The sequence below is a fragment of the Sturnus vulgaris genome, chromosome 18 (assembly GCF_052056855.1).
Source record: "Sturnus vulgaris isolate bStuVul1 chromosome 18, bStuVul1.hap1, whole genome shotgun sequence".
NCBI lineage: Eukaryota > Metazoa > Chordata > Aves > Passeriformes > Sturnidae > Sturnus > Sturnus vulgaris.
In genome coordinates this window covers 8,721,671-8,746,149 of record NC_142260.1, presented here as the reverse complement: position 1 = coordinate 8,746,149, position 24,479 = coordinate 8,721,671, and the positions used below count along the sequence as shown (strand labels likewise).

The window sequence follows — 24,479 nt, the reverse complement described above, 5'->3', positions numbered from 1 at the left end:
ATGGGAGTGAGACAAGTTTTGTTATCTGAAAATACGGTGGCTAGAAGTTTTCTGCTTCTCACTTCCTTAGTCACATCAGAAAAAATAAAAGCATTCACTAGCAGGCTTTTGTGTACCATTGCAGTACCTTTTGCTCATTCTAGAAAATAAATCTTTTTAATCATCTTTCTTGGGGCAAACCTAACCATTTCCATAAAAGGAATAAATTATGTTGGATTATGTATTGTTGATGACATTGTGGTACATTCCAAATAAGCTCCAAATACAGCTTCTGAAAGTGTTCTTCTTGGTATTTTACCCTGAAAATTAGAGCTGAACTTCCTTCTTCTTCCTAAACTTAGCTAGTCAACAGGCTTTTCAATGACCTCTCCCCATGTAAGTCCTCCCATTTCTTCTTGGAAGTCGGACAAAACCTTCAGTGTCTCATCTCTGAGGTGAGTTACTCAACTTTTCTGAAGGTACAGTCCAACAAAACCAGGCTGTGGCTCTATTTCTGTGTAAGATGTAACAAACCAAACAGCACAATGACTAATTGCAAAAAAAAAAAAAATTGTATTTTCTCCTGGGAAGTGCCAGAATCAGGACCACTTTGAATCCAGCACTTGGTGTGAGCCAGAGGAGGCCACTTGTCACCTTTCAGTTGTATTTGTTCCCTAATAAGTTCACAGTTACTAGCACGATACAAAGGCTATCCCAGAGTGTTACAAGCTCAGGTCAGGGGGGAAATGCACACACAGCTGCTACCAACACTGCATGCTTATGAGCACAGCCAAAAGAGGGTTCTGACAGCATTTTAGCCCCATTTTCCCCCAGCAACTTTATACAGCATGGCAATATGGAACAGAAAATAAATAGTGTTCCCTCTTGCTATTATTGGTGCTGATATTTTTTGTGTTTGGTGGTTTATTTTAAATTTAAACGAAACCCATAAGGAAAAGGACTTAATCAATTTCCTTTGTTTTCCTTATGCGAAATTTCAAAGGTTAGTTTGGGGTTTTTTTTTCCCCAGAAAAGACTAGGTTGTGGCTCATGCTAGAAGGATTCCTCAGGTGTGCAGAGATAAACACAGTCATGTTTGAGTTCTCTTTATTTCAAGGCATGATAAATGGAATTCTATTTGGTTATTTCAAAGCTTTTAAGAACATATTTTCTTTCATGCAAAGGATTGCTATTAAAGATAACATGCTACCACACATGCTACTTAGAATTAATTAGAAAACATGATTGTAATATTTAAAACACTTGTTAAATAGATTGAATATTCTCAATTCTGTTTTATCTCTGCACAGGCTTTAAATAAATGTTTAAGAAAAAAAGATACTTGCAACTTTTATAATGGATTATATTTTCTAATGAGGACACATTTTACAATTGAAAACCACGTAACTCTAAACTTGGATAAATCATTCAATAAAAACAATTCTGCTGTGCTTGTTCTATAGGCATTATTTGTATCTTAGAAAAACTGAGACTTGTTCTTCCAAATTGCACTGTTTACTGTAGCATAAGGTGTCAAATGTAAATGAGAACAACACTTTTTGGACGCTATTGCATTTATTCAGGCATGCAGCAAAACCCAGAAATTCAGTGACATCTGAATTAGATTTTCAAGCATTTACAACAAGAAGAAAATTCAGTTAAAAATAGCATTTCTGCAAAGTCTTACAGCTTGTACATTTTATTAATGCATATTACTGCTGTAATGCTATTATCTCTCATTTTTGACTATTCTGGATGTACTTTAAAAGAGGAAATAAGTCCTTTGTGGCTTTTATTACCTGAAATTTTACTTTTCATTCCCCAATGCTCATATAAAAGTTGTTACAATGAATGGAAAACTGCGGTTTGCCAGGGTTTTAGTACTCAGCTTTTAACTAAAGCAAAATTACTGTTTTCTCTGCAGAAACACATTCAGAAAATGTGCACAAAGAGCCACATCACTCACATTTGAGCCTGGTCTGCACTTACTTCCCATGGAGGAATTTTCTTTTTTTAGATCAGGCCAGAGCACCATACATTTTAACGTAGTTGTACTTTACAATGGATAACCCATCCAAATGATCACAACAACCTGCTGCTCTTTCTTTTTTAAGTCAATCATCTTTTAAATATTATCTTGTTTATTTTAATAGTAAGAGAACAAGCACCGGGGGAGTAAGTATTTAAAAATTCATGTTTGAAAAATATTTTAATTTTAATTTTAATTTTAATTTTAAGTTGAAAAGCATTTTAAAATTCATGGCATACCAGTTGTGCTTACACCTCTGTCAGCAGTGTGCTAGAAACATATATTTCATCTTTTCTTCAAAGAGGATTAGTTTACAACTTGCTCAAAGCTTCACCTTTTTGGTTTTGGTGCTTCTTTGTAGGATTTGACCACATCATCAGGGAATAGCATAATTCAGCCAGGAAAATATGAAACAAAGGAAACAAAACTACTTTATTGGCAATACTACTTACACGTGTTTATAAAGAGGTAAATTCTTAAAACTTCCCATTTCAAAATGTTCTGTTGCTAAGAAAGTAAAAGCTAAACCATGCAGCAACAGTATTCACTAAAATCAGCATATTCATTATTGCAAACTGCTTCCAAATCAGCAACAACAAACAACACAGAAATTGAAAAAAAAAAAATTCTACCAAAATGCCAAAATTTTTTCATTTATTTTGCGGACTTTGTGCTGCAGAGAGTTATGTAGATGTCTCTGAATTTGCTGTCAGGAATATCCTAAGAAACAGGATTAAAGCATTACCAGTACCCGAAAGGAGGCTGTAGGTGAGCTGGAGCCAGTCTCTTCTGAGTGAGACGAGAGAGAGAAAATGACTTTAAGCCATGACAGAGGAGATTCAGAGTAGTCCTGGTGCAGCCAGGACAGAATAATATTTGCAGCAGGCAGGAGGGGGCATGGCCAGGACCTGGAATTATTCAATGCCACCTCAGATCATTTTCAGGGTTGGGAGATCTGGGACCCCTTCCAGGCTGGGGTAGAGAGAGTGGCCAGGGGTTTCCACGAGGTGAGCAATCTTTACTTGTACCCTCTGTCTTTAGTATGGTTGCTGTTACTGTTCATTTTGTTATCTCACTGCTTTTTCCAATAAATTGGTCTTATCTCAACCCATGATCTTTACATTTTGTGCCTTCCATTCTCCTCTCCAGTCCAGTGAAGGGCAGGGGGAGGAGAGGCAGGAGTGAGCAAGCAGTGCATTGTGTGGAGAGCTTGCAGTAGGAACACTGAATTGAAGAATACCATTCCTAAACCATGACAATTAGAAGTTGGAAAAAAAAATAATCACTGTAAAGTTATCAGCTGGGATCACTTGCTAAGGAGCCAAGCATTGCCAAAGAGATGGGAAAAAAGATCCAAGCCCTTGGCCTTCAGAGCCCTTAGCCCCCTGTGAAGTGTGAGGAAAAAGTGTTCATGTAAGGGCAATATTCGGAGTCACCCAGGAAAATAGACGGCAATAGAGAAAGATATTCAACACCTGAGAGAAACAGCCATGTGAGAAATGATATATTATGGCCTGGAAATGTGCAACTCCCCACAGGTTCAGACAAAGTCCTTTGGTTGCAGTCAGGTGGGGGTCGGTCTCTTCTCCCAGGCAAAAACTGACAGAATGGGAAGACACAGTTTTAAGCTCCCCCAAGGGAAGTTTAGGTTAGAAAAAAATTCTTCACTGAAAGATTGCATGCTGGAATTGTCTGCCCAGTGAGGTGGTGGAGTCACCATCCCTCTACATGTTTAAAAAAAGACTGGATGTGGCACTCAGTGCCATGGTTTAATTGATGAGGATGTGTTAGGTCATAGGTCGATCAAGATGAGCTTAAATGTCTTTTCCAATGTAGTTCATTCTGTGATTCTGTTATTCTGTGTACAACCCATGTGACAGAAATTTGTAAAGAGTGCAAGACAGCCCACTGTCAAACATTAATTTGTAAAGATGATGTGTCACCAGCAGTCGATGAAGCAATTTGTCAAATCCAGGATTAAGAAGATAGTATTTATTTTCCTTCATCTTGACTTTGGAGAAACTGTCCTGGGAGTTCCAGCAATTCAGCAAGTTTATGAGAGCAGTCATCCTTTTGCTCATGAGACAGGATACAGAAGGTACATGCCACAGGGCACCCTAGAGTTTTACCTGTGGGACCAAAGAGAGGCCATGAGGAAGTGGGATGGAAAAAAAAAAGAAGTGGGAGCTCTGGAAGAAGAAGTCTGGAACACCTGCAGTGCATTGATGCTGTCATCATATGGGGCAATACAGCTACAGTTTTTGAGAATGGAAGAAAATAGCCCAGATTCTCCTGCAAGCAAGGTTTGCTATATAAAAAAAAGTAAAGGGACTTGCAAATGAGTATAACAAGATGGACATGAGATCTCAATGGATGTGAACAGTAAGATAACAGCCATGTCTCCACAAACTAACAAGAAAGAAACATAAGGCTCTTTAGGTGGTGTGGAATTTTGGAGAATGCACATTCCAAACTAGTCTGACTGTATGCTCTCCAAGCCCTTCACTCTATGAAGTGACACAGAAGAAGAATGATTTTAAATAGGGCCCTGAGCAATGACAAGCCTTTGAACAAATCAAACAGTAGCCCTTGGGCCAGTTTGACCAGGGCAAGATGTAAAAGATGTGCTCTATAGTGCAACTGGAGAGGATGACCCTACCTAGAGCCTCTGACAGAAAACACCAGAGAAGACTCGAGGCTGACTCCTAGATTGTCTGAGCTGGGGGATACAGAGGATCTGAAACTCATAGTCCAACTGAAAAAGAGATAATGGCAGCTTAGCAAGGGTTTTGAGCTGCTTGCAGAAGTGATTAGTACTGAAGCTCAGCTCCTTTTGGCAATTAGTACTGAAACACAGCTCCTTTTGGCAACCTGGTTACCTGCGTTGGCTGGGATGTTCAAAACAAGGGTCTCTCTGCACATCATGTAACAGATGCTGTACGTGGAGTAGGCAGGTTGCACTAATCACACAAAAAGCTCAGATAGGATACCCCAGTTGTCCAGAAATCTTAGAAATTATCACAGGCTGTCCAGAAAGCAAAGATTTTGGAATGTCATCAGAGAAGAAGGCAATGTGCTGAAGAGGTCCCACTATACAATAAATTACCAGAAAGTGAGAAGCAATACACTTGTTTACTGATGGATCCTGCCATCTTGTGGAAAGGCATGAGAGATGGAAAGCAGCTGTATAGAATTCCTTCAACAAGTCAAAAACTGCTGGAGGAGAAGGTGAATGGAGTCAGCTTGCAGAGGTGAAAACTATCCAACTGTCTTTAGCAGATTTAAGGAGAAAAATAGAGATCTTCTTTGTATGCATAAAGGGGTTCATGTCTCTTTTGTTCCCCATTGCTGCAATAGACCACAAAGGACCAAAGCAGCAGAAATATATAGAATTTGGATTACGTCAAGTTTCAAAAAAAAAAAAGTTAAATAAGCTTTGCATAAGAATAATATACATAAACCAGAACCTTGTTAGGAAACAGAAAATATGGACCTGTTTTCCATGGTCTGCTTAGAAAAAGGCTTTTGCCAAAAGTGGACCAGTAAAGATGGGATTACATATATACAAGAACTTTTGATCTCAGCAAATACAAAGTGTCTTTTCTTATTTATGTGTTTAAAAGGAAAAAATGCGTTAAGAATATTTTCAGATTTTCATTTCATCATGTCCAGAGTCTGCTTGTATTGTGGGTACTTTTCAATTAATCTTCATCCTTTGTTAGGAAAAAACAGTCCAAAGAAAATTTAATTCGTTTTGCTAGTATAATCAACCAATAATATTTAAGCCACTGGAGATCAATGAGATTAAATTTATCCAATAGAAAATATCATAAAATAAATAAATATATAACTAACCAAAGGTGCAGTTTGCTGCTTTCGATTCGATGGTCATTTCTAACAAAGTCAAGGGAAACTTTATAGAGAGCCTTGTTTTATCTGAAGTCTTTGGTAGTTATTGTCTCAAATCAATATGCTTAAAAACGCTACCTGTAAAATGTGTATCAACAGGAAAGTCGCCTCTTCCAGATTCTATTCAGTTGTTATGCAGCATGATGAAGTCAGCCTGTAGATTATAGAACTTATTATCCCTAATAATGTGTTGCACAAAAAAAAATCTCTAATATTTTGCATTACATTTATGTTTATAACTGGTATTTTATAATAGTTTTTTAGTTTAGTCATGTCTTTCCTACACAGTTCTGGTAAATTTCCCAAGGGAGGTTGCACAAGATCCAGATGCTGAGAAAACATATTGAATAAACACACCACAGAGTAAAGATCCTGTCTGAAAGCAAGAGAAATTGCAGTATTCTCTCAGGGAAGTTAATATGACAGGCCAAAAAGGAAACTGTTCCCAGTTTTCTCTTATAATCTCCTTTTAACTACACAAATTATATTTACATTACAGGGCAATGTAAAAACAGCAAGAAAGATAAGAGCATTCTTTCTGTGCTAGACAAATGAATGCACAAATAAAGTTTTTTTTCTTTTATTTAGAAAGCCTTCTGCAAGGAAAACAGGAAAATAAAAGCTTAATGGTACTTTGTACATAATGAATAATGCTTTAAAATCTGTTAAATGGACTAATTTTTCAAATATGCAAAGTCAGCTGAATTCTGCAGCTGATAACTTTAATACATGCAGATGCAAATCATGAGGGAAGTGGATGTGAAATGGGATTTAGCATCAAGCCTAGTCATCAGCATTATAAAAATAAAACTGTGTTGGAAAGCCTGAAGCTTGCATCTTCATGTATGTGCCAGCACACAAAGTACTTCTGTAAAAGATTATCACAAACCTAAAATAGGTAATCAATTATTTCAAGCCCAGAAAGCAATCCTAATGTTTACAAAAGTTCTCTGCCAAAGCAGGTCTTGGTGGTTTTTTGCTTGTTTTTTTTCCTTTGTTTTTCTTTTATTATTTCATCTCTTTCTCTGAATATAATGTAGAATCTCATTGTCTTAATTAGAAAAATATGTAATTAAAAATTCTAGGGAATCAGTTTACTGTGGTATGTAATTAACTTTGCTAGTAGAGAGAAAAACACACATGGCATCAGTTTAACTTCAGAGGGAGGAATGGTATAGATATTTACCAAATCCAGCCAATATTTCATATAGTTTTGCATTTGACTCTACCATAGCAAATGATTCAAATGATTTTCACATGTCAAATAATGACTTAATTTGTGTAGAACTAGGTGTTTCAAAGAATTTGGAAAATGGTTTTGACTCTAAATTTGGTCCTTAGTCCTTTAGAGGCAATGAGCACTCATAATACTTGAAACATTACTGAGCAGTATGAGAGTGCTGAGGGTAAATTACAATCCCGTTCTTACTTTGTGAAGCTACACTCCAAAGAAATGTGTGAGTTCAAGAGTGCCATCATGCAAACAAGCTAAACAACCACGAGGAGCAGCAGAGGTTGCCGAGTTCTGGGAGTGCTGCCCTCCCTCCTTCCTCCCTCTTCTGTCCACGGTTCCTCTCTCCCAGTCATCCCCACTACAACCCCTGCCTGCCCTCTCTATCTGCTCACCTCTGAATTTGCTGCTCCTGATGCTGCTGACTCCAGCCACGCTCTGCACTTGGCAGACATCTCTAATTTTATGCTTTTAACTGGGCACCTGGAGGTTCTGAACATGTGGAGAAGCCTTGAGGACTCCCCAGGGCCAAGAGCAGATCTTTGTTCAGTAAACACCCACCCTGAGTTTCAGCAGGAACTGATCATGTCTGTGCACCCAACTGGATCCAACATGCTTTGCTCCTCAGGGGAAGGTGCAAAATTACAAACCGTGTCACTCATGGTAAAACCATCTACAGAAAATATATTAGCAGTTTCCTGACTTGTAAGCTAATAAATGTTTGTGAAGGTACTAAGTTCTTGTATTATTTGTTGCAATAGCCAATCCTATTTGTTTGCTTATTTAAATTCTACCATGGAACAAAGATTATGCACATTAAATGTATTAAGTACACGTAGCCCAGGTGCTCTTAGTTGCTACTCACATTTGAACTTTTTCTTGTTTTTCTAGAACTTCCTATCAATATATTTTGTCTTAGAATTTGAACAAAAGGAAAAAGAGATGAAGCAGTAGATCAAATACATCTGAAACTGAAGCAAAAGCCTTAGAAAAATGCAAAAATATACTCAAACCATACCAGCAAAGCATGGTCACGTTTTACATTTACAAGAGGAATTTTAATAATACAAGATGCTTGTATAAATTGACATTGAAAATCATTGCTAGATTTATTTTTCTTCATCTCTTATTACTATCATATATACACGTTTGCATTTCATGAACAAAAAAACCAAACTATTTTAAATTATTTCCTATTTTAGTAAAACAGGAGACTTCCTGTTTCCTATTTTCCAGGATAATATGCCTAATAATAGGAAGACAGTTAATGAAGGAGAAGTAATTTGAAAAAGAATTAGTCTGTAATGCCTGAAACAAATCTAGCAAAGCACTTAAACTTAGGAGTACTTCACTTAATAGGATGATAATTTAAATTATTGCAATTAAAAGTAGTGTCATTCAAAACTAGTAAGTACTTACATACAAAAGCAGTGATAAAATTAAGAACATTCAGTGGCAATTTTTATTAATAATTTCTTGGTATTCTCATTATAATACAAAGAAATTTCAACTTTGGTCCATTCTTTAAAGATAAGATGCTGCCTGCTTTAAGGGACTGAAATTTGACAAAGAGACAGGAGCTCAAATTTTAATCTCAGTAGAGATACTGACAAACCCTATAGCCTTGGGTACATGAATTAATTTTTGTGATGCTCATTACTTATCTATCCCATGGCTTTATATCACATAGTGAGAGTTTTAAAAATATAAACATACACATATATATGCTCCCTAATTAATCAGCTAGATTATAAAATACCTTGAAAACATAAGAAGTGGGATATGATATAGAAGATATGATCTACCAAATCACTGGAGTGTTAGAGAAAGAAAGCTGCCCTTTTCCCCTTTTCTTTTCCTCTCCCACTTGATCCCCACAGGTCTAGTTCAGAACAGTCATTGACAGTAATAGGTACCAGACTTTAAGAAATAGTTTCTTGATGTCAATTATACAAAATAAAAATCAAACAATCCCTCCCTATTTATTTCATGTATATCTGTAGAATCAATTCCTTCAGAGAAAGCATTATTTTATTGAACATGAATTATAGCTTTCCTTCATGCCTTTTGGAAGTCTAATAGCCTGCATCTTACATCTTTCTGGTGAACTGCTCCAGGAAGCTTGCAATATTCAGATCTATATGGAGAGCAGACTTCCCTAAAGTCCCAAGTAAGCCATACAGAAAAAAAAAAGTTTAGTGGGATGGGAAAGGAGTGGAAGGGGAAAAGGTAGAAGTCCAGTAACATGAAAGTAGCTAGCAGCTAGGATTTTATCCCAAACATTCATGCTGTGCTGTCAGGAAGACTATCCATTTCATTTATCAGAAAGAGCAAGAGCTTCATAAAACAGCCTCAACAGCAATGCTAACATTAAATCTGCTAGGTTTCCAGTATCAAAGCAATTAGAAATGAAATATCACCTGTTCTTGTCCAAACCTAGCAGCCTCTCTGATCCAGCAGAGTCCTGGGTTACAGTATGGGGTGTAACCAAAGTATCTATCCTGCCACCATCTATTACCTTCTGATGAACTGTTAGGTGGATGGAGCATTCATTGTTTCTCTATCTGTGCCATGGCTCAGCCATGACAGCTCCTTCTGGGGAAGCAGCAGCCACCCTCAGGGCTCATCTCTGCTAATGGGCCACCAAGGACTCCCCAGAATGATTCACACAATCACATCAGCCCAGGGGAGGTACTGAACATTCCTGCCTCTTTATAATCTGGGGTTTGGGACTCAAGGATACCACCACTGGATTTCCAGAGGACATCTCTATCACCACCACTGGACCTCCAGAGAAGGACCAGACCTTTCCAAAGCTCACTGCTTCAACAAGGCCACATCCATCACTCCAATGGGACTGCAAGCACCATTTAATTAGACAGCTACCACCACCCTGACCAACAGGGTACCAGGTCGTGTTCTGACTTTGTCAGTTTAACCCAGTGTTTCTGTACTACTGCCTCCACTGTAATTTTCCTATTAAATTGTAGCTCTGACTTGAAATCTTTCTCAAGGTATTTGTGTGGAGTCCATTCTTCTCACTGGTTTACCTTCCACTCAGCACAAGCAGATACTTAAAAAACTTTCCATACTACACCAAATGGTTTCTATTCTGCCTAGTGTGTCTGTCTTCAGACATGAAACACACACACAAAGAAGCACACTGAACCTACCCTCCCCCCATCTCACAGGATTTAGGAGGATAGCAGAAGGTTGCTGCTCCCTCTGCTTCATAAATCAAATTTTCTTGGCCAGAAAAAAAGATTTATGTATAAACCTGCAAAAAATATTTCTGGTTATGTAGAAAGGATATATCAATATTAGCAAAGCAGGCATTCAGTCTCATACAGAATTGCACACAGTCAAGAGATGTTTCAATTATTTACATATAAATATATAATACATAGTTCTCAGTATGTGTGGCTTTGGAATCCACAATTCAACATTCTCCATCATAAGTTCTCAGAGTGTTTTTAATTACATTAGATCATAGTTTACCTAGAAGGCAAGTAACTATCCTTATTTTGCAGTAAGAGCACTCAGAGGAGAACCCACAGTGCCTAACTTGGCACCCACATCTCAGCTGATGGCTCTAGTGTTCATTCATTTGGATTGTTTAAGCAACAGATGTTTCTTTTTCTTAAATCTTCACACCTAAGGAACATTACATTGCTTGAGCTTATCATAAACACAGAGATTTGCTTTAAATGTTAACAATACTTGACTTTGCCATGGAGGAGTGCTAATTAAAGGAAAAACAAGAAGCATCTGTAAAATATTCTATCATTCAGTTAGAAAGATGAAAAACATGTTACAGAATGTATGGAATAGGGCAACAGGTTTTATTCATGAGCAGTAACCGAGAATTTTGCTTTTTGTGAGCACAAAAATATAGATATATTAGATTTCTGAAAATGCATTATGGGATTAAGTGTGTCTTGGTGTTTTGAGCTCTTTTCAGAACAAACTTATTCCTTAGAAATGCAATAATAAAGGCAGCTATCATACTCCTACTTTACTCCAGTGCTATATTAACCCTAATACTTTAGCCAACTATAGTGAAATAAAACTTACCTTGAAAATCAAATCCTTTTTCCCATAACGGAGCTCTTTCAGCTGGGCTTGGATCTTTTTTGACTGAAAGTGAGGATAATGAAATCAGGTTTTGAGTTTTTAAAATTTTAAATATTAAAAAAACATAATGAATTCTGAGAACAGCAGAATCTAGATCAGATTTAAAATGTAGAATGCCCCTCTCCAAATAATTGCCACTTGCTTTTCCAGGCTGACATGTCAAACCAACCAAAAGTACCAAGGAAAATGTAAAGTGGCACCCACCTAAAGCACCCACTTGAGTCAGTACTATAAACAAAAGCTGTTGGGCTTACACATTTGACACATGAGCTGTTATTAATACTTTCCATGAAGCATAACCTTCGAAGTAAACAATCTTATTCTTAGAAGTAAAAAGGCTCCATAGGCTTACACAGGTCTTTGTAAATATCAGGGTGTTGCAGGTGGTATCCAAAGGAACCAGGTTCTCAGTTTGTAACCATGCCTCTGAAAACAGGCATAGCTATGCTTATTTATATCAGTTTAAAATTATATTGATTTTGTATATTGTTAAATATATCCTTAAAATAATTCTAGGTAATAGTCTATATGTTATTTTATTAATGTAAATAAAATATAATAGAAATTTATTTTTTGCAGTAAACCCAAATCTCCAAGGAATATTACTTCACCATTTATCTAAGAATCATCTCAAAATAATAATTTGTTCTTAATAAAATCTACAGTCCCAACTGATAATAAATTTTCTTGTATTAATTAATGCCAAGTGTTTTGAAGTCTTTGGAATTGGTCAGAAGTCTGTTTCACATTTACTAAAAGAGCATTCCATAAACATAACATATTACAAAAGTAGCATATCTTTCATAAGTTGGAATTTTTGGAAAGATTTTCTCTCTTTCCAACTGGTGCAGTCAAATTCAGAGACAGACTTTTGGGAAGACTGAATGAATCTAAAGATAAAATTTTAGAACCTGTTTTAAATGTTTAAATAGAAAGGCCAAAAGGGTTATGATATTCTGTAAAATCTGAAACAAAGAGCCAAGATCAGCCCAGCAGAATTCTTTGTTCTGTGACTTTATCTGCTGCTATTTCATTCAACAGCACTGTCCTCTGACATGGGCAATGTAATTGGTTGAGCTATGGAATATATTCCACATCACCTAAAGACCAATGAGAAAATATTCACTGATTTTAATTGTTCTGAGGGTTGTGTTTAATAAAATATACAGTTTCTGTAATATAAAAAGTATCCAAATAGGCTGTAGAGGAATCTAAGAGTTACAATTAAGGTATAACTCATTTGGTAAATATGAAGCCTAAGTAGTCATAAAGCCAAATACATTCAGTGCAGGTCAAAAAGCATGCATATGACCTGTCACTCTTTGTGATAAAATTTGGTTATTTTGCAGATTTTCTGTGCTTCAAGTGAGAGGACCACTTAGTAGAGTCAGACAAATAAAATTACCATTAAACACAGGACTCTAAAACACCAGAGTCTGGGAGTATTGCCCTGGCATGTGCCCCTTTCTGTGAACTGGAAACCCCAATGTTTGGACCATTCTGCCTTCCTCTCTCCAGGGCCTTGACTTCTCAGAAAAGAAAATCCAGCCATGCAAAAACTGTGCAGGATCACAGGCAGGCTCCCACTGATGCATCTAGACAACAAAGAATCACTGTCTGTGTGTCTGCACTCAGCCTGAGAGACCAAAACGAAGCAGCAGCTTCCTGGTAGGCATTTCTACCCACAAAAGGCATTCAATATATTAACTGAAAGGACACTGAGTTCATACATTTGTTATACTTGGTGAGCATAGTACTTAATTAAAAATAGAAAACACGCTGTGTTTCTCTGGCTGGCACAACCTAACTGGCAAAATGATCATAAAAAAAGGATGTCTCTGTAGCATTTCTGTTTGTTTCAATGGTAATGTGCTTAATAGATGCAAATTTGCCAGGATGATTCATAAAGTAAGAGATTCTCACACTTTGAACTACACTCACAATCTGCTGTCTTGACTATTAATTTTTGTCTAATTTTCTGAAGATCTCTGACTGCCAGAGCTTGTCACATTGTAATAAAATTAAATTATCCTTAGGCTTCATCCTTATATGCAAATATTAAAAGAGACATAATCAGAGAAAATATCTTTAAGTTAATTACCAAAGCTTCAAATATTATGCAGCTAGGTGTGGTGGTTTGACCCTGTCTGGATGCCAGGTGCCCACCAAAGCCACTCTATCCCTCCTTCAACTGGCCAGGGAACAGAAAATACAGCAAAAGGTTCACGAGTTAAGGATAGAGAGAGGCTGCTCACCAATTACCATCATAGGCAAAACAGACTTGGCTGACATTGGCACTGTTGGACACTGGGGAAGCTTCTGGAAGCTTCCCAGAAAAAGCCACCCCACTACCTCTCCCCACTACCAAAACCTTGCCTTGCAAACCCAATACACTGAGGAAAACAAGCTTGAAAAAGAGAGGAAAACAGAAAACTATTTGCACACACTGCTGTTGTTTTAAGCAGTAAAAAAGGGAAGAAAATACATCTGTATTCCTACACTGTGACAAGCACAGTGTTTGAGAGTAAAAATGGGGATAAAGGAAGATAAAAGATTTTGAAAAACTTAAAAAAAAAATACTCCTAACTCTATTATTTCCTGCCTTTGAGAATTTATCAGAAACTTGACCTTCTAAGTACTGATCTCTAAGTTAAAAGATAGAGACTCCAATGAAGAAAATGAATTCAACCCTAATTAGAAAAATTTTAGTACAGAAGAAATATTTTATGCTTTGGTTTCATTCTGGCAAGGTGCAGTGACCTTAACAGAAATTATATATGCGAAAAACCCAGACTAAAGTAATGTGAGTAAATCAGATTCACATGTAATAACTTTTATAAATGAAAAGTTAAATAAAGGGAGTGGTCACATGAGTGCAGGTAGTTCTACATTGAGGAATTTGCCAAAAATAGGGCTTTTGTATCATTTTGTATCACTTGTATCTATCTCTCTCTTCAGTAGAGGGAAGATTTCTTTCCCTCGGTTTTATAAAGTGACCCTTCTTCCCTTGAAATAATGAAACATTCTGGGAATCAATATTATTATTGATTATTATCTTTCCTGTCTCTATGCTAATTTCAAAACAGGCCTTTGGCAATTCCTGTCTTAGTGTACACATGGAGATCACGGAAACAAAATCAGTTTTAAATCCGTTATAGATGTATATATCTATAGAGTTCTATCATAGGCATGCCCAGATGATTTTATTTGTCTAAAACTTAAGTTTGCAACTTGCTTTCTACTACATTTGAGCTGCTTCTTGTGAAGTCACAGAAATGAGTTGGGATGAGAGCACTTTAGGAACACTCAGCATACAAGCATGATATATATTCTGTATTCTGGTATATATATATGTATGTATATGTGTATATATATATATATGCACCAGAACCTCAGGTTTTCTACTGACTTTGATGCAAACTTCTTTTGGGTACATTAGATTTCGAATAGAGAGGAATCTTCCTTACCTCTTCTGCGTGAATACCACAAAGCTTGTTTCCTGACAAGAGCTTGTTTTTGAGGCTTTTGTTCTGAGAGTGAGACAAAATAAAACCAAAACAGTTAATTAGTAAGTGTTACTAAAACACTAAGGGACCCTTTAACTATTTGATCATACTGGCTTTATTAAATACATGGATAACAACTTCAAGTCACCAACAAAGATATAATAAGACAAGAGAGACTAATCAAGGCACAGTACCCTCTCACAGAATTTTAAAAGGCATTTGTATTAAAATTTGCTTCAATGGGAACAGCACTGACCACAGAAACCTTTCCAGAACACTAGCAACTGAAAGCAATTTAGATTTAATTTATTGAGGTACAAAAGGGCAGGAAAAAAAATCCTCTAATCCTTGCTTGGCTTCAACTTCATAGCTCAATATAATTTTCTGTAAATCATTTTAACAACTCAGTAATAGGGCCAAGGTCTCATCACTTGACCTTGGTGATCAAAATCAAGGGGTGTTTTTGCTAAACTTCATAATTTAAAACTGCAAGTAATCAAAACCAGCAGAAAGTTAGTTATCTGATACAGCATTTTGTGAACTCAATATGTAGGAGTTTAAAATGTCTTTCTTCTCATTTTCAGGGAAAATAAAAAACCTTGACAAAATTAATTCTTCACAGTAATTATTTTTCCACTCCTCACTGTTATTATCCCATAACCAACAGTCAAAGGTAAAGATTTCTCTGCAGTGTGAATATTTTTAAAAACTGGTCAAAATCATAAGTATTCAATAAGCAGATATACAAGGGCTGATTCTAACACGCTTAACACTAAAAAGAAATTAAAATAATATGAACATCAACTATTCCTGTGTTAATGAACTGTAAATATACAAATAAAAACAGAACCCACCACATTTCAGGAATGTATTATTACTGAATAGCAATAGCTTTCCTGTACACTGTGCACATGAACAATCTGTCATTAGAGCAAAAAATGCAATTCCATCCAGTTCAAATTTAGGTCCACATCCAAATGAAACACTGGAAGATCTAATTCCATAATCAGAAGCTTTGAGTTTCTCTTGGAAAAAAACCTTTTTTTATTAAAGCAAATGCAAAAAACCTAAATTTTAATTTTAAACCTCATTTTCATGATTCCAAAATAAGGAGGAGATCTGATATAATTTCACATCTCACTGTTGCTGTCTACCATTCAACAGTATACACTACTACAGAAACAATAAATTTTTCCCAGCTGTTTGACATGGATGCCCATGATCTCTGATACAACAAAACTAGGATGTTACTTTGAATGAGACAATCCAACAATCCAGATTGTATCTTTCAAAACATGATTTGCAAAGAGCTGGGTGTTGCTCTCATAAGTGTCACAGTGAATTATTTATTTAGGTTCGTAGTTTGAAAATTTATCTTGTAACTCACCAAAGGGCAATACCTTATTGTACTAACCACTATAGAAACAGAATAAGATAACTGGCCCTGAAGAAAAAGTAACTCAATAGCAGATACAAGATGAACAAAGGTAAACAAAATAAAAATCAAAGACATGAAGCACACCTGACTTATGTCCTGCTCACCAGGGGTACACCTAAAGAACTGTGTTGTACTTGTGAACATAAAGTGAAGGTGTTACACACATCTTAATGGTTTCACATAAAAATCAGCATCACCATTTGGGATGATGGTGAAACAGATGTGCCAAAGGCACTGTTTCATCAGGGACTTGCACTTAATTAACCCAGGATATCAAGTCATCCCTTTGGTCTGACTAACTCATTATCCTCCAGTCCCTCTAGAGATTATTGATGGTTGGTTCAGTAGCCCTCTTCCATATTTCAGAACCAAAGTAAGAATGACATATAATCACCACATTTTTTTTCATTTATCTTCCTTTTGCCCAGTATAAACTATTTTAAGAAATAACTTCTACTAATACATTAGTCTTTTGTAAGTAATTTCTACATAGGCTATTTTGAGAATACCGTGCAGTAACCCAGAATGTGAAAAACTGTTTGGCAACAGGACACACAATGTACTAGACAGTTGTAGCAATTTCCACATTTTATGCCAAATAAACCTAGCAAAATTATATAGTTATACATACACAGAATTTGCCCAAAACCAAAAGTTAATGAAAATATCTAAAGTTAGGAGATGGAGTTCATTTTGGAGATTTAGCTAGGTTTAACAATTTACCAATTCTGTCTCATTATCCAGTCTAGTCACAACAAAAACACCCAGCAGGGTTATCAGAATACAAGCAAAATAGTCTCGATTCAAATTGAACTTAATGATGTTTTTAGAAATGAGAGCAAGCATTAAAAGTTAGTATTATTGAGAGTCTAATAAGTAGGAGCTTGTCAGAAGTAGATGACAACTTCTTGCCTACAATTTGGGCAATTTTATGCTACTTAACAAATCACATATCACTGTTAAAAACAACTTTGCATCCTGATAAATAACACTAATTTTTATAGCAGAATATGAAGCATACCAGTAAAAACATATAAAGTACAACAGAGTTGTTTTTTGTTAAATTCTGAATTAAAATCTTATTTCTTCTTCTGAAAGAAGTCTGATTAGGTACATATTCTGGAAGAACACGTGTCTTTTGCTACAAAGGAGCTATTCGAAGTCAGATTAATTAATCAGTGAAATCTTAAATTTACAAAGGCCTATTGATTCAGAATAGAAGTTCTGACTTCTAAGAATTATAAAGATTAAAGGTTATACTCATTTTCCTATTAAGCATTCCTCAAAGAGCATCAACAAGTAAACTAATTAGAATTCTACACAGTTTTTATTGCAATTACTTTATTTGTAATTAAGTAGGTGAACGGAAGATCTTGGACATTTCAAGCTAAAAAGTAAGGAATGAAGTATCTGTAAACATAACTTTAGTAACCAATTAAAAATTATATAGGATAATTGTTTTAATTAGGAAGTGTCTTCTAGACTTAGAATTAAATTATGATTTTGTTCAAAATAAATAGGTATTTTAATGTATTTGAACATCTTAGAATGCTTGCAGCAAAAGCTGTAAGCTGGAGCATTTGCATGCAATCATATCATGAAGCCAAGTTACTGTTCCACGTAATTCTTCCTTTATGAAATGTTTTAGCTCATTTGCTCCATTGACACCAGCAGTTTCAGTGCATTCCTAAATTCAGGTGCAAAAATTTGCTGTCAGTGTGTTGGGGGTTGGTTTTCTCCCTTTCCTCTCTGTGGAATTTTCCCCATTGCCATGCTAAGAAGCCTGATGGCTAGTGACAGGGGGAATGGGGGGGAGAGGGGAGGAAAAAACTGCGAGGTCAGAAGCAAGGAAAGGAGAGGGGGAGGCACTGGTTCACCCCATTTGCTCGTGGAGTGGGACGAGGATGACCAGCACTGCCACCCCCCACCCCTGCCATCCCAACACTGGGAGCCACTTTTTCTGCTGTCAGACTGAAACATGTATGTGTGATTTGGGTTATAAGGTTGATATCAGAAGTAAAACCATGCACATGCTGTATGTTAAGTGCAAATAGTGCCTGGGATGATTATAAGAATCAATTTTAAGTCAAATAAAACATGGAATAAAAAGATTGTATTTATGCTTGTTAAGAGAAATTGAAACTGCTTACTTAAGAGAAATGGTAGCTATGTTGGTGTCTTGGTTTAATTGCACAGTTGAGCTTAAAGAGCTTTTGTGGTTATGTCTGTTTGTACAAAAATGAGGAACTTGTGGTCATATTTTGCTTGCACATAGCAAAAAAATAAGGAAGTTGTGGAAAATTGTATTAAGCAAATGACCATAGTTATATAAATGGCTAATAACTACACATGCAGAAAGAAAAGGTCAGGAAAAGGCACTGAGGAAGACAGCGAGCCTTCATCCAAAAGACCACTGAAAGAGGCAAACGACCCCCTAGCAACAACCAACACCTGGGCAGAAGACAACTCTCAATGTGGAATCAAGGAAATGAAAGCAGGTGGAGGTTATCAGGAAAATGGAAACTCAGACTGTATAAAAAAGCTGGATTTCTGCTATGTGGTGTGTGTTCTGTTGGGGCAGTGACTCCCCTGCACACCCAGCGCTGTTTGCTTGCTGCTTTTTCTGTTCATAAATAATCATTGGAGAGATCATAACTTCTCGTGAATTTATAACAGGACCCCTCACTGCTGCCTTCTCACTTCTGCCTGCTATCTCCAAGCACCCTGCTGAGCACCAGGGCTGACACCAGGAACAAAAAGTCTCTCTTCCATCCCTTTCCCACCTGGGACACTGCTGCCATCACCCCAGAGCCCCTGCAGCCACCGGGACCTGCCCCTCCACCCTCGGTACCTGCAGCACAGGGAAGGCTCCTGTGGCCAAGAAGGAACTGGGCTCCTGTTCTGTTTGTTGTTCATTTCATGGTTGTTGTTGTTTTGTTTGTCTTGTTAGATATACCAGTAAAGAACTATCCCCATATCTTTGCCTGAGAGCCCCTTACTTCCAAAATTACACTAATTCAAAGGGAGGGGTTTATAAGCTCCATTTCCAGGGAAGGCCCTGCTCTTCCCTAGCACATACCTGTCTTTTCAAACCAGTGTCAGGAAAATTAATTCATCTACAAACACCAGAGGTTTCTGTCCAAAAAGGAGACAGAGGAGTCCTTTTTGCTTTATTCGAACAAAGGGAGAGGCCATGGGACATTCCCCTGGGAACTCTCAAATTTTTGGAGGACTCAGCCTCCTTTTTTATCCTATTTTCCCGGCCGCATTTCCCTCTCTCTTTCCCCGTGGGCTGAGGTACCTGAGAGGCACAGACTTCCCGGAACGCCTGATACCTGAAATTCCCCTCTAATGTATGACCCTCTCTTTTAATTTTCAATTCTTATAGAATTCATAGTTTTTCCCCTATTGCTTCTTTCATCTTTCGATATCCAATTTCATTTATCAGCAGCCCTACAGTTTGTTTGTAAAGGAAAATAACTTTTTCCATTCATCAATCAGTGCAATCCATCCCATTGTTTCTTTTACCTCACAGTGCTAGTCTTGTTTACAAGCAGATCCAGAGCTCGTTTGTAAAGACAAATTCAACATTCCTCTCACCAGGACAGTGTTTGCCTCATGGGCAAGAATCTTGCTGTCTCATCTCATGCAATTTGTTTTTCCTGTCCTGGTACCTGTGCTCAGTAATACCACACGAGTCCAGAGTCCATTCCATGCTGTCCACTGTGAGGGAATGAAACATTATGGCTAATGGCTTAACATTGTTATGAAAGGACTGTGCTGGTTTTGCACATTTGAGATTTGGTGAGGAGGGAAGAAACCACCCACAGGAATACTTTTTCTGTGTCTGACAAAAACCAATCAGTGATTCGTTTTGAGAACTGACAACCTGTTAAACCACTGAGAAAGCTGAACATGCCTCTGTGAACACCCATGTTTAAAATGAACAAGCCCAGGAAAAATCTCTCTTGGTTTTGGTGAGAGGTTCTTCCCCCTCCCAGCCTGGTGGCTGCAGGCCCTGGCTGAGGCTGGGCCATGGCTGCTAACATCTTACCCTGATAATTGAAAAAAGATTCGTGTTAATCACAGAAGTATTGGGGTTTGTATAAACCAGAATACTAAGGTCCCAAGTGAAGCATGGACACTAGATAAGGGAAAATATATGATTAAATTATTCTGTTTTAAATGACCTTGTTATGAATATTATGTTTTCCAAATAAGTTGTATCTACTACCAGCTTGCAAAATCAGACTTCCAGATAGTCTTTCCTGCCTTTGTCTGATCAGTGCTGCCTACCTCAAGGACCAGACTTCCAGATTTCACTGGTGGTTATCTGCAAAGACCAGATGGATATCTGTGACTGACTATCACCCAGAGACTTTGTGAATTTGGATACAGATGTTTATTCGACCACCACTGCTTATCTGGCAAAATTATGACAGCAAAAAAACCAAAAATTACTGATTACTATGAGAAACCACAGTATAAGAAGAAGCTGCAAACCAAAGTTCAATGGAGTGTGGAGTGGGCAGTGACCCCTCACGTTCCCTGCTTGCTCTGTCTATATCAAATAAAGCAATCTAAATTTGGTCGATTATCGAGACTTTCGTTTTTAATTTATAACAATACTGACGCTAAGCCCTGCCCTGCTGGCAGCCCAGGCAGAAGGGCCCACCCAGTGATGCTGTCCAAGAAGTCTCTGCTGTAAAAAGCTCTGGCTGTTTAAGCAGTAACAACTCTTCCAGTGCACAGTGAGACCTGCAAACCTTCAATCCTCTCTTGAGTGAGAGAAAAGGACAGAGGGAGGACACCTAGAGAAACAGCATGAAGACACCAAGGTCAGTGGAGTAGAAGTCAGGTCCCAGGTGGGAGGGATTGAGGAGATGCCTCACTTTTGGGCTGAAATCCTCTGGTAAGGCTATGGGGAAGATATAATGATACATCAGATTCTTTTTCCCTGTAACTCATTGAAACGCATGGGGGGATGAGGTGTTCAAATTGTAGACATGAGCAAAGGCATCCATGCTGAACAAGCAAATGTTGAAGTGTGATTCCATGAGAAGCTTGAACAGAGAGAGATGAGAGTGATGAAAACCCTCTGCCTCCAGGGAAGAAGAAGAGAACCTCTGTTCCCAGAGATGAAGACGATCTCAGAGAGAGATGAAGACAACCCTTGCTTCTGAACAGCTCATCCTTAAAAGTGTACCCCATTAGCCAAAGACTGAGCCCTTGAAAACAGTTGTGAGGAAAGCTTTAAGTTGAGAGGGGGGACTTTTACAGAGTGATCAGATTTCCATTCTCCTGGGTGGCTGATTTGTTGTGACACTGAAGCCACAAGAGAACGGTTTCCTGTGGAGAATTCTCCATAGCATGGCAAGACAGACTCCTGTCTCTAAGTGAACTGAAGAAAGACTCTCCTAGAGGTGATAAACTGACTGCATTGTTTCTCTACATTGTCAGTGAGAAGGAAAAGAGGGTGTGGGGGGGAGGAGAAGTGTTCTGAAGGTTTTATTCTGATTCTTTTTATTCTTTTAGTTTTGTTAATAAAGTTTTTCTTTATACCCTTTAAAGTTTGAGCCCGCTTTGCTCTTCCTCCTAATCCTATCTCACAGCAGGAAATGAGTATATAATTCTAGTGGGTGCACTGGCAATTTGGCCTGTGCTAAATCCACCACATAGATTGGTGCATTGGTGACTTGGTCCTCTTATAAGGATTGGTGAACCAAACTGGTGAACTAAAACCACTACATAAATTGGTGTTTCCACCCAGTTTTTGAACTGAAACTGCCACAAGGACTTTATACCCATCATGCCAAAACTGTATAAAGAAGCTGCTGTCACCAAAGCCCAACCCTTCCTGAACATGTCTCCTGACTGGAACTTTGGAGTGGGAGCTGAGCCATGTAAGGGAACATGAGATAAGATGAAGGTGACACTGGTATCCAATTATCTCAGATCTAGATAGAAGAAAACAAGGCTGATGGAGAACACATCCACAAGAAAGTCACACCCAGTCTATGCCTTGAAAATCAGCTCTGGCTGGTTCTGGGAGAGGTCACAGCCCACAGCCTCATCTGCTGAGGCCAGGTTTGCACACACTCCTCATCCAACCCAAGGGGGAGGAGGATAGTTTGGGGTGTGTGGTATAACCTCTGGTCAGAGGCAGTGAACACCTGAAGTTAGGGGGATTAACATTTATCTGATGAATCATACATTCTACTAACAAAAGGCTAAACTTACACCACCAAAGTGAAGGTCCCAGAATTTCAGATGTCATTTTTTGAAGTTAGTTTATCTTGATTCCTGGTCACACAATGACTGCTTTAGTACTCTTGTATTACATTTTATAATTTGAAGCACCAGTATTATCTATTTGAATCATCATCAGGATCTAAACCCAAAATGAACAAACTATATAACCTAGACATCATCAGTACAAAGCAATTGAAAGCACAGGACACAAAGTATGTTCAAGCAAAGACAATAATTTTCTCTCTCAGAAAATTATTCTCAGCAATTCAATTCAAACACTATACCTGAGCTCTGACATTATTTCTTTTTGTTGTTTAAAAGGTAAATTTGGATGTTTCCCCTTGATAAATAATGCAAATCAAACCATGCTAAGTGCCTGCTCATCATTGAAACATTTCTTTCTTATGTGCAATACATTAAAAAAAACATACAAACCCAAGAACATAAAAAACCCCTGGACTCTGGTCAGCAGGAGTGTCAGGGCCAACTGCCAAGATGAACGGTTTTACATCTCCTGTGAAGCCAGAGTTGCTCACTGTGCCTTTAGGAAAGAAATCAGAAGACATCAACAGACTAAAATCACGTAACCAGATTTATCTGATATCACAATGTACTGGTATCTGGTTTGCTTTGGATATTAGTTTTATATTTCACAATGATGAAAAATGTTCTGTATCTCATGAAACATTGTGAGTGCTTTAATCTCAGCAGGGTTGGCTGAGCCCTTCATCTTTCTGAGACAGATAAATCGAGTTTCCAACACTTAAGTTTATTAGTTAAGATCTTTCCAACTGCTTTTCAACCTTTTGTTATGGTCAGTGTAGACACTGATTTTTTGTAAAGGGTGTTTCCCTTGATATTCTTGAGCATGTTTCAGTTTATTTTCCTCAAAGTTTTTCAATGGCCAAGTGTGTCAAACAGCTGAAAGACTCTGTCCCATCAATGTATTTTAGTAGTGATGATGCATTTATCCATGTACATGACTCTTCAGATCTGTCTGAATAGGAATTCAGTAACAACCATTGTCCTTCTAGCTCTGAATTCCTGGGAAAAGCCCATTTTCACTATGGTCAGGCTTCAGCCTCTCTGCATTCTAATGCACTCTGTCTGTACTGTTATTTAGGATGCAAGTGCAAAATCCAGAAGCTGACAGCCAGACTCGGTAACCCCAGCAAACACATCACATTGCCACTGCTGCAAGCTTTGACAGATTTGGACTGTTTTGTGCATTTTGAGCTTCTTTTCTATAACCTGTCCCCCAGCCTCACACTCTTATGTTACAGGAAAAGGTACTCAAGAGCAAGCTTTCCAAGATAAGCAGCATAGATTTTTTTTTTTCTCTGCCTATCTCTGCTAATGCTAAAGGTTTACTTTTTTTCTTGTACTTCATGTAGTCCAGTGGACCTGAACAAGCTGATAAGCAACACACAAAAATATTCTATTCGAGCTTTAGCAGGAGGTTTGTGTTGGTTGTGCTTGTGTTTATGTTCCAATCATTTCAAATGATTGCTCTGGGAAAACAACTGGTATTTCTAATTCTTTCCATGTCAGATAGTCTAATTAAAAACAGCAGCATATTAGATACAGAATTCCATTGTACAGAATATATACCTGCAATGAAAGGCAATTGCCTATGCCATACAGGGTTTTTTAGATAAAAAAGGTAGCAATTCTTTGATCTTTCCCTTTGGTAGCAGTGGCTAAATCCCTTGTGGATGATCTGCAGGATCAACAAAGCAGAACACCTAGTTTAGTAGATGTTAACCTGAAGGTCTTTTCATGTTTAACATTTGTGAACAGAATGATGACAAGAATTTGGTGCTGCTGAAAGCTGTAGGTTGAACATTAAAGAAAAATCACAGTGAAAGTTATATTAAAGCAGGGTTACAGGAATGAATATATTTGTTTACAGTGTGCTGTAAAAAATATGTAAATAAAATTAATTTAAATATAAAACACATTTCTGACTTTGAAAAAAATCAGGTCCTCTATCACTAGTGG

General features: G+C 37.5%; 1 protein-coding gene across 14 annotated transcripts in view; it reads right to left on the bottom strand.

Annotated features, from left to right (window-relative positions):
- LUZP2 (leucine zipper protein 2) overlaps window positions 1–24,479 on the bottom strand; it is a 92,397-nt gene that overhangs the window by 27,160 nt on the left and 40,758 nt on the right. For all 14 annotated transcript variants that reach the window (XR_015807450.1, XR_015807451.1, XM_088175286.1 and 11 more), the window contains 2 exons: window positions 14,750–14,812; window positions 11,223–11,285 (listed from right to left, as the gene is read on the bottom strand). Coding sequence is in view for 12 of the 14 variants with exons in the window: in XM_088175286.1 (XP_088031412.1) it covers window positions 11,223–11,285; window positions 14,750–14,812 (126 nt within the window). In the remaining 2 variants the exon portion in view is untranslated. The remainder of the gene's footprint in view (window positions 1–11,222; window positions 11,286–14,749; window positions 14,813–24,479) is intronic.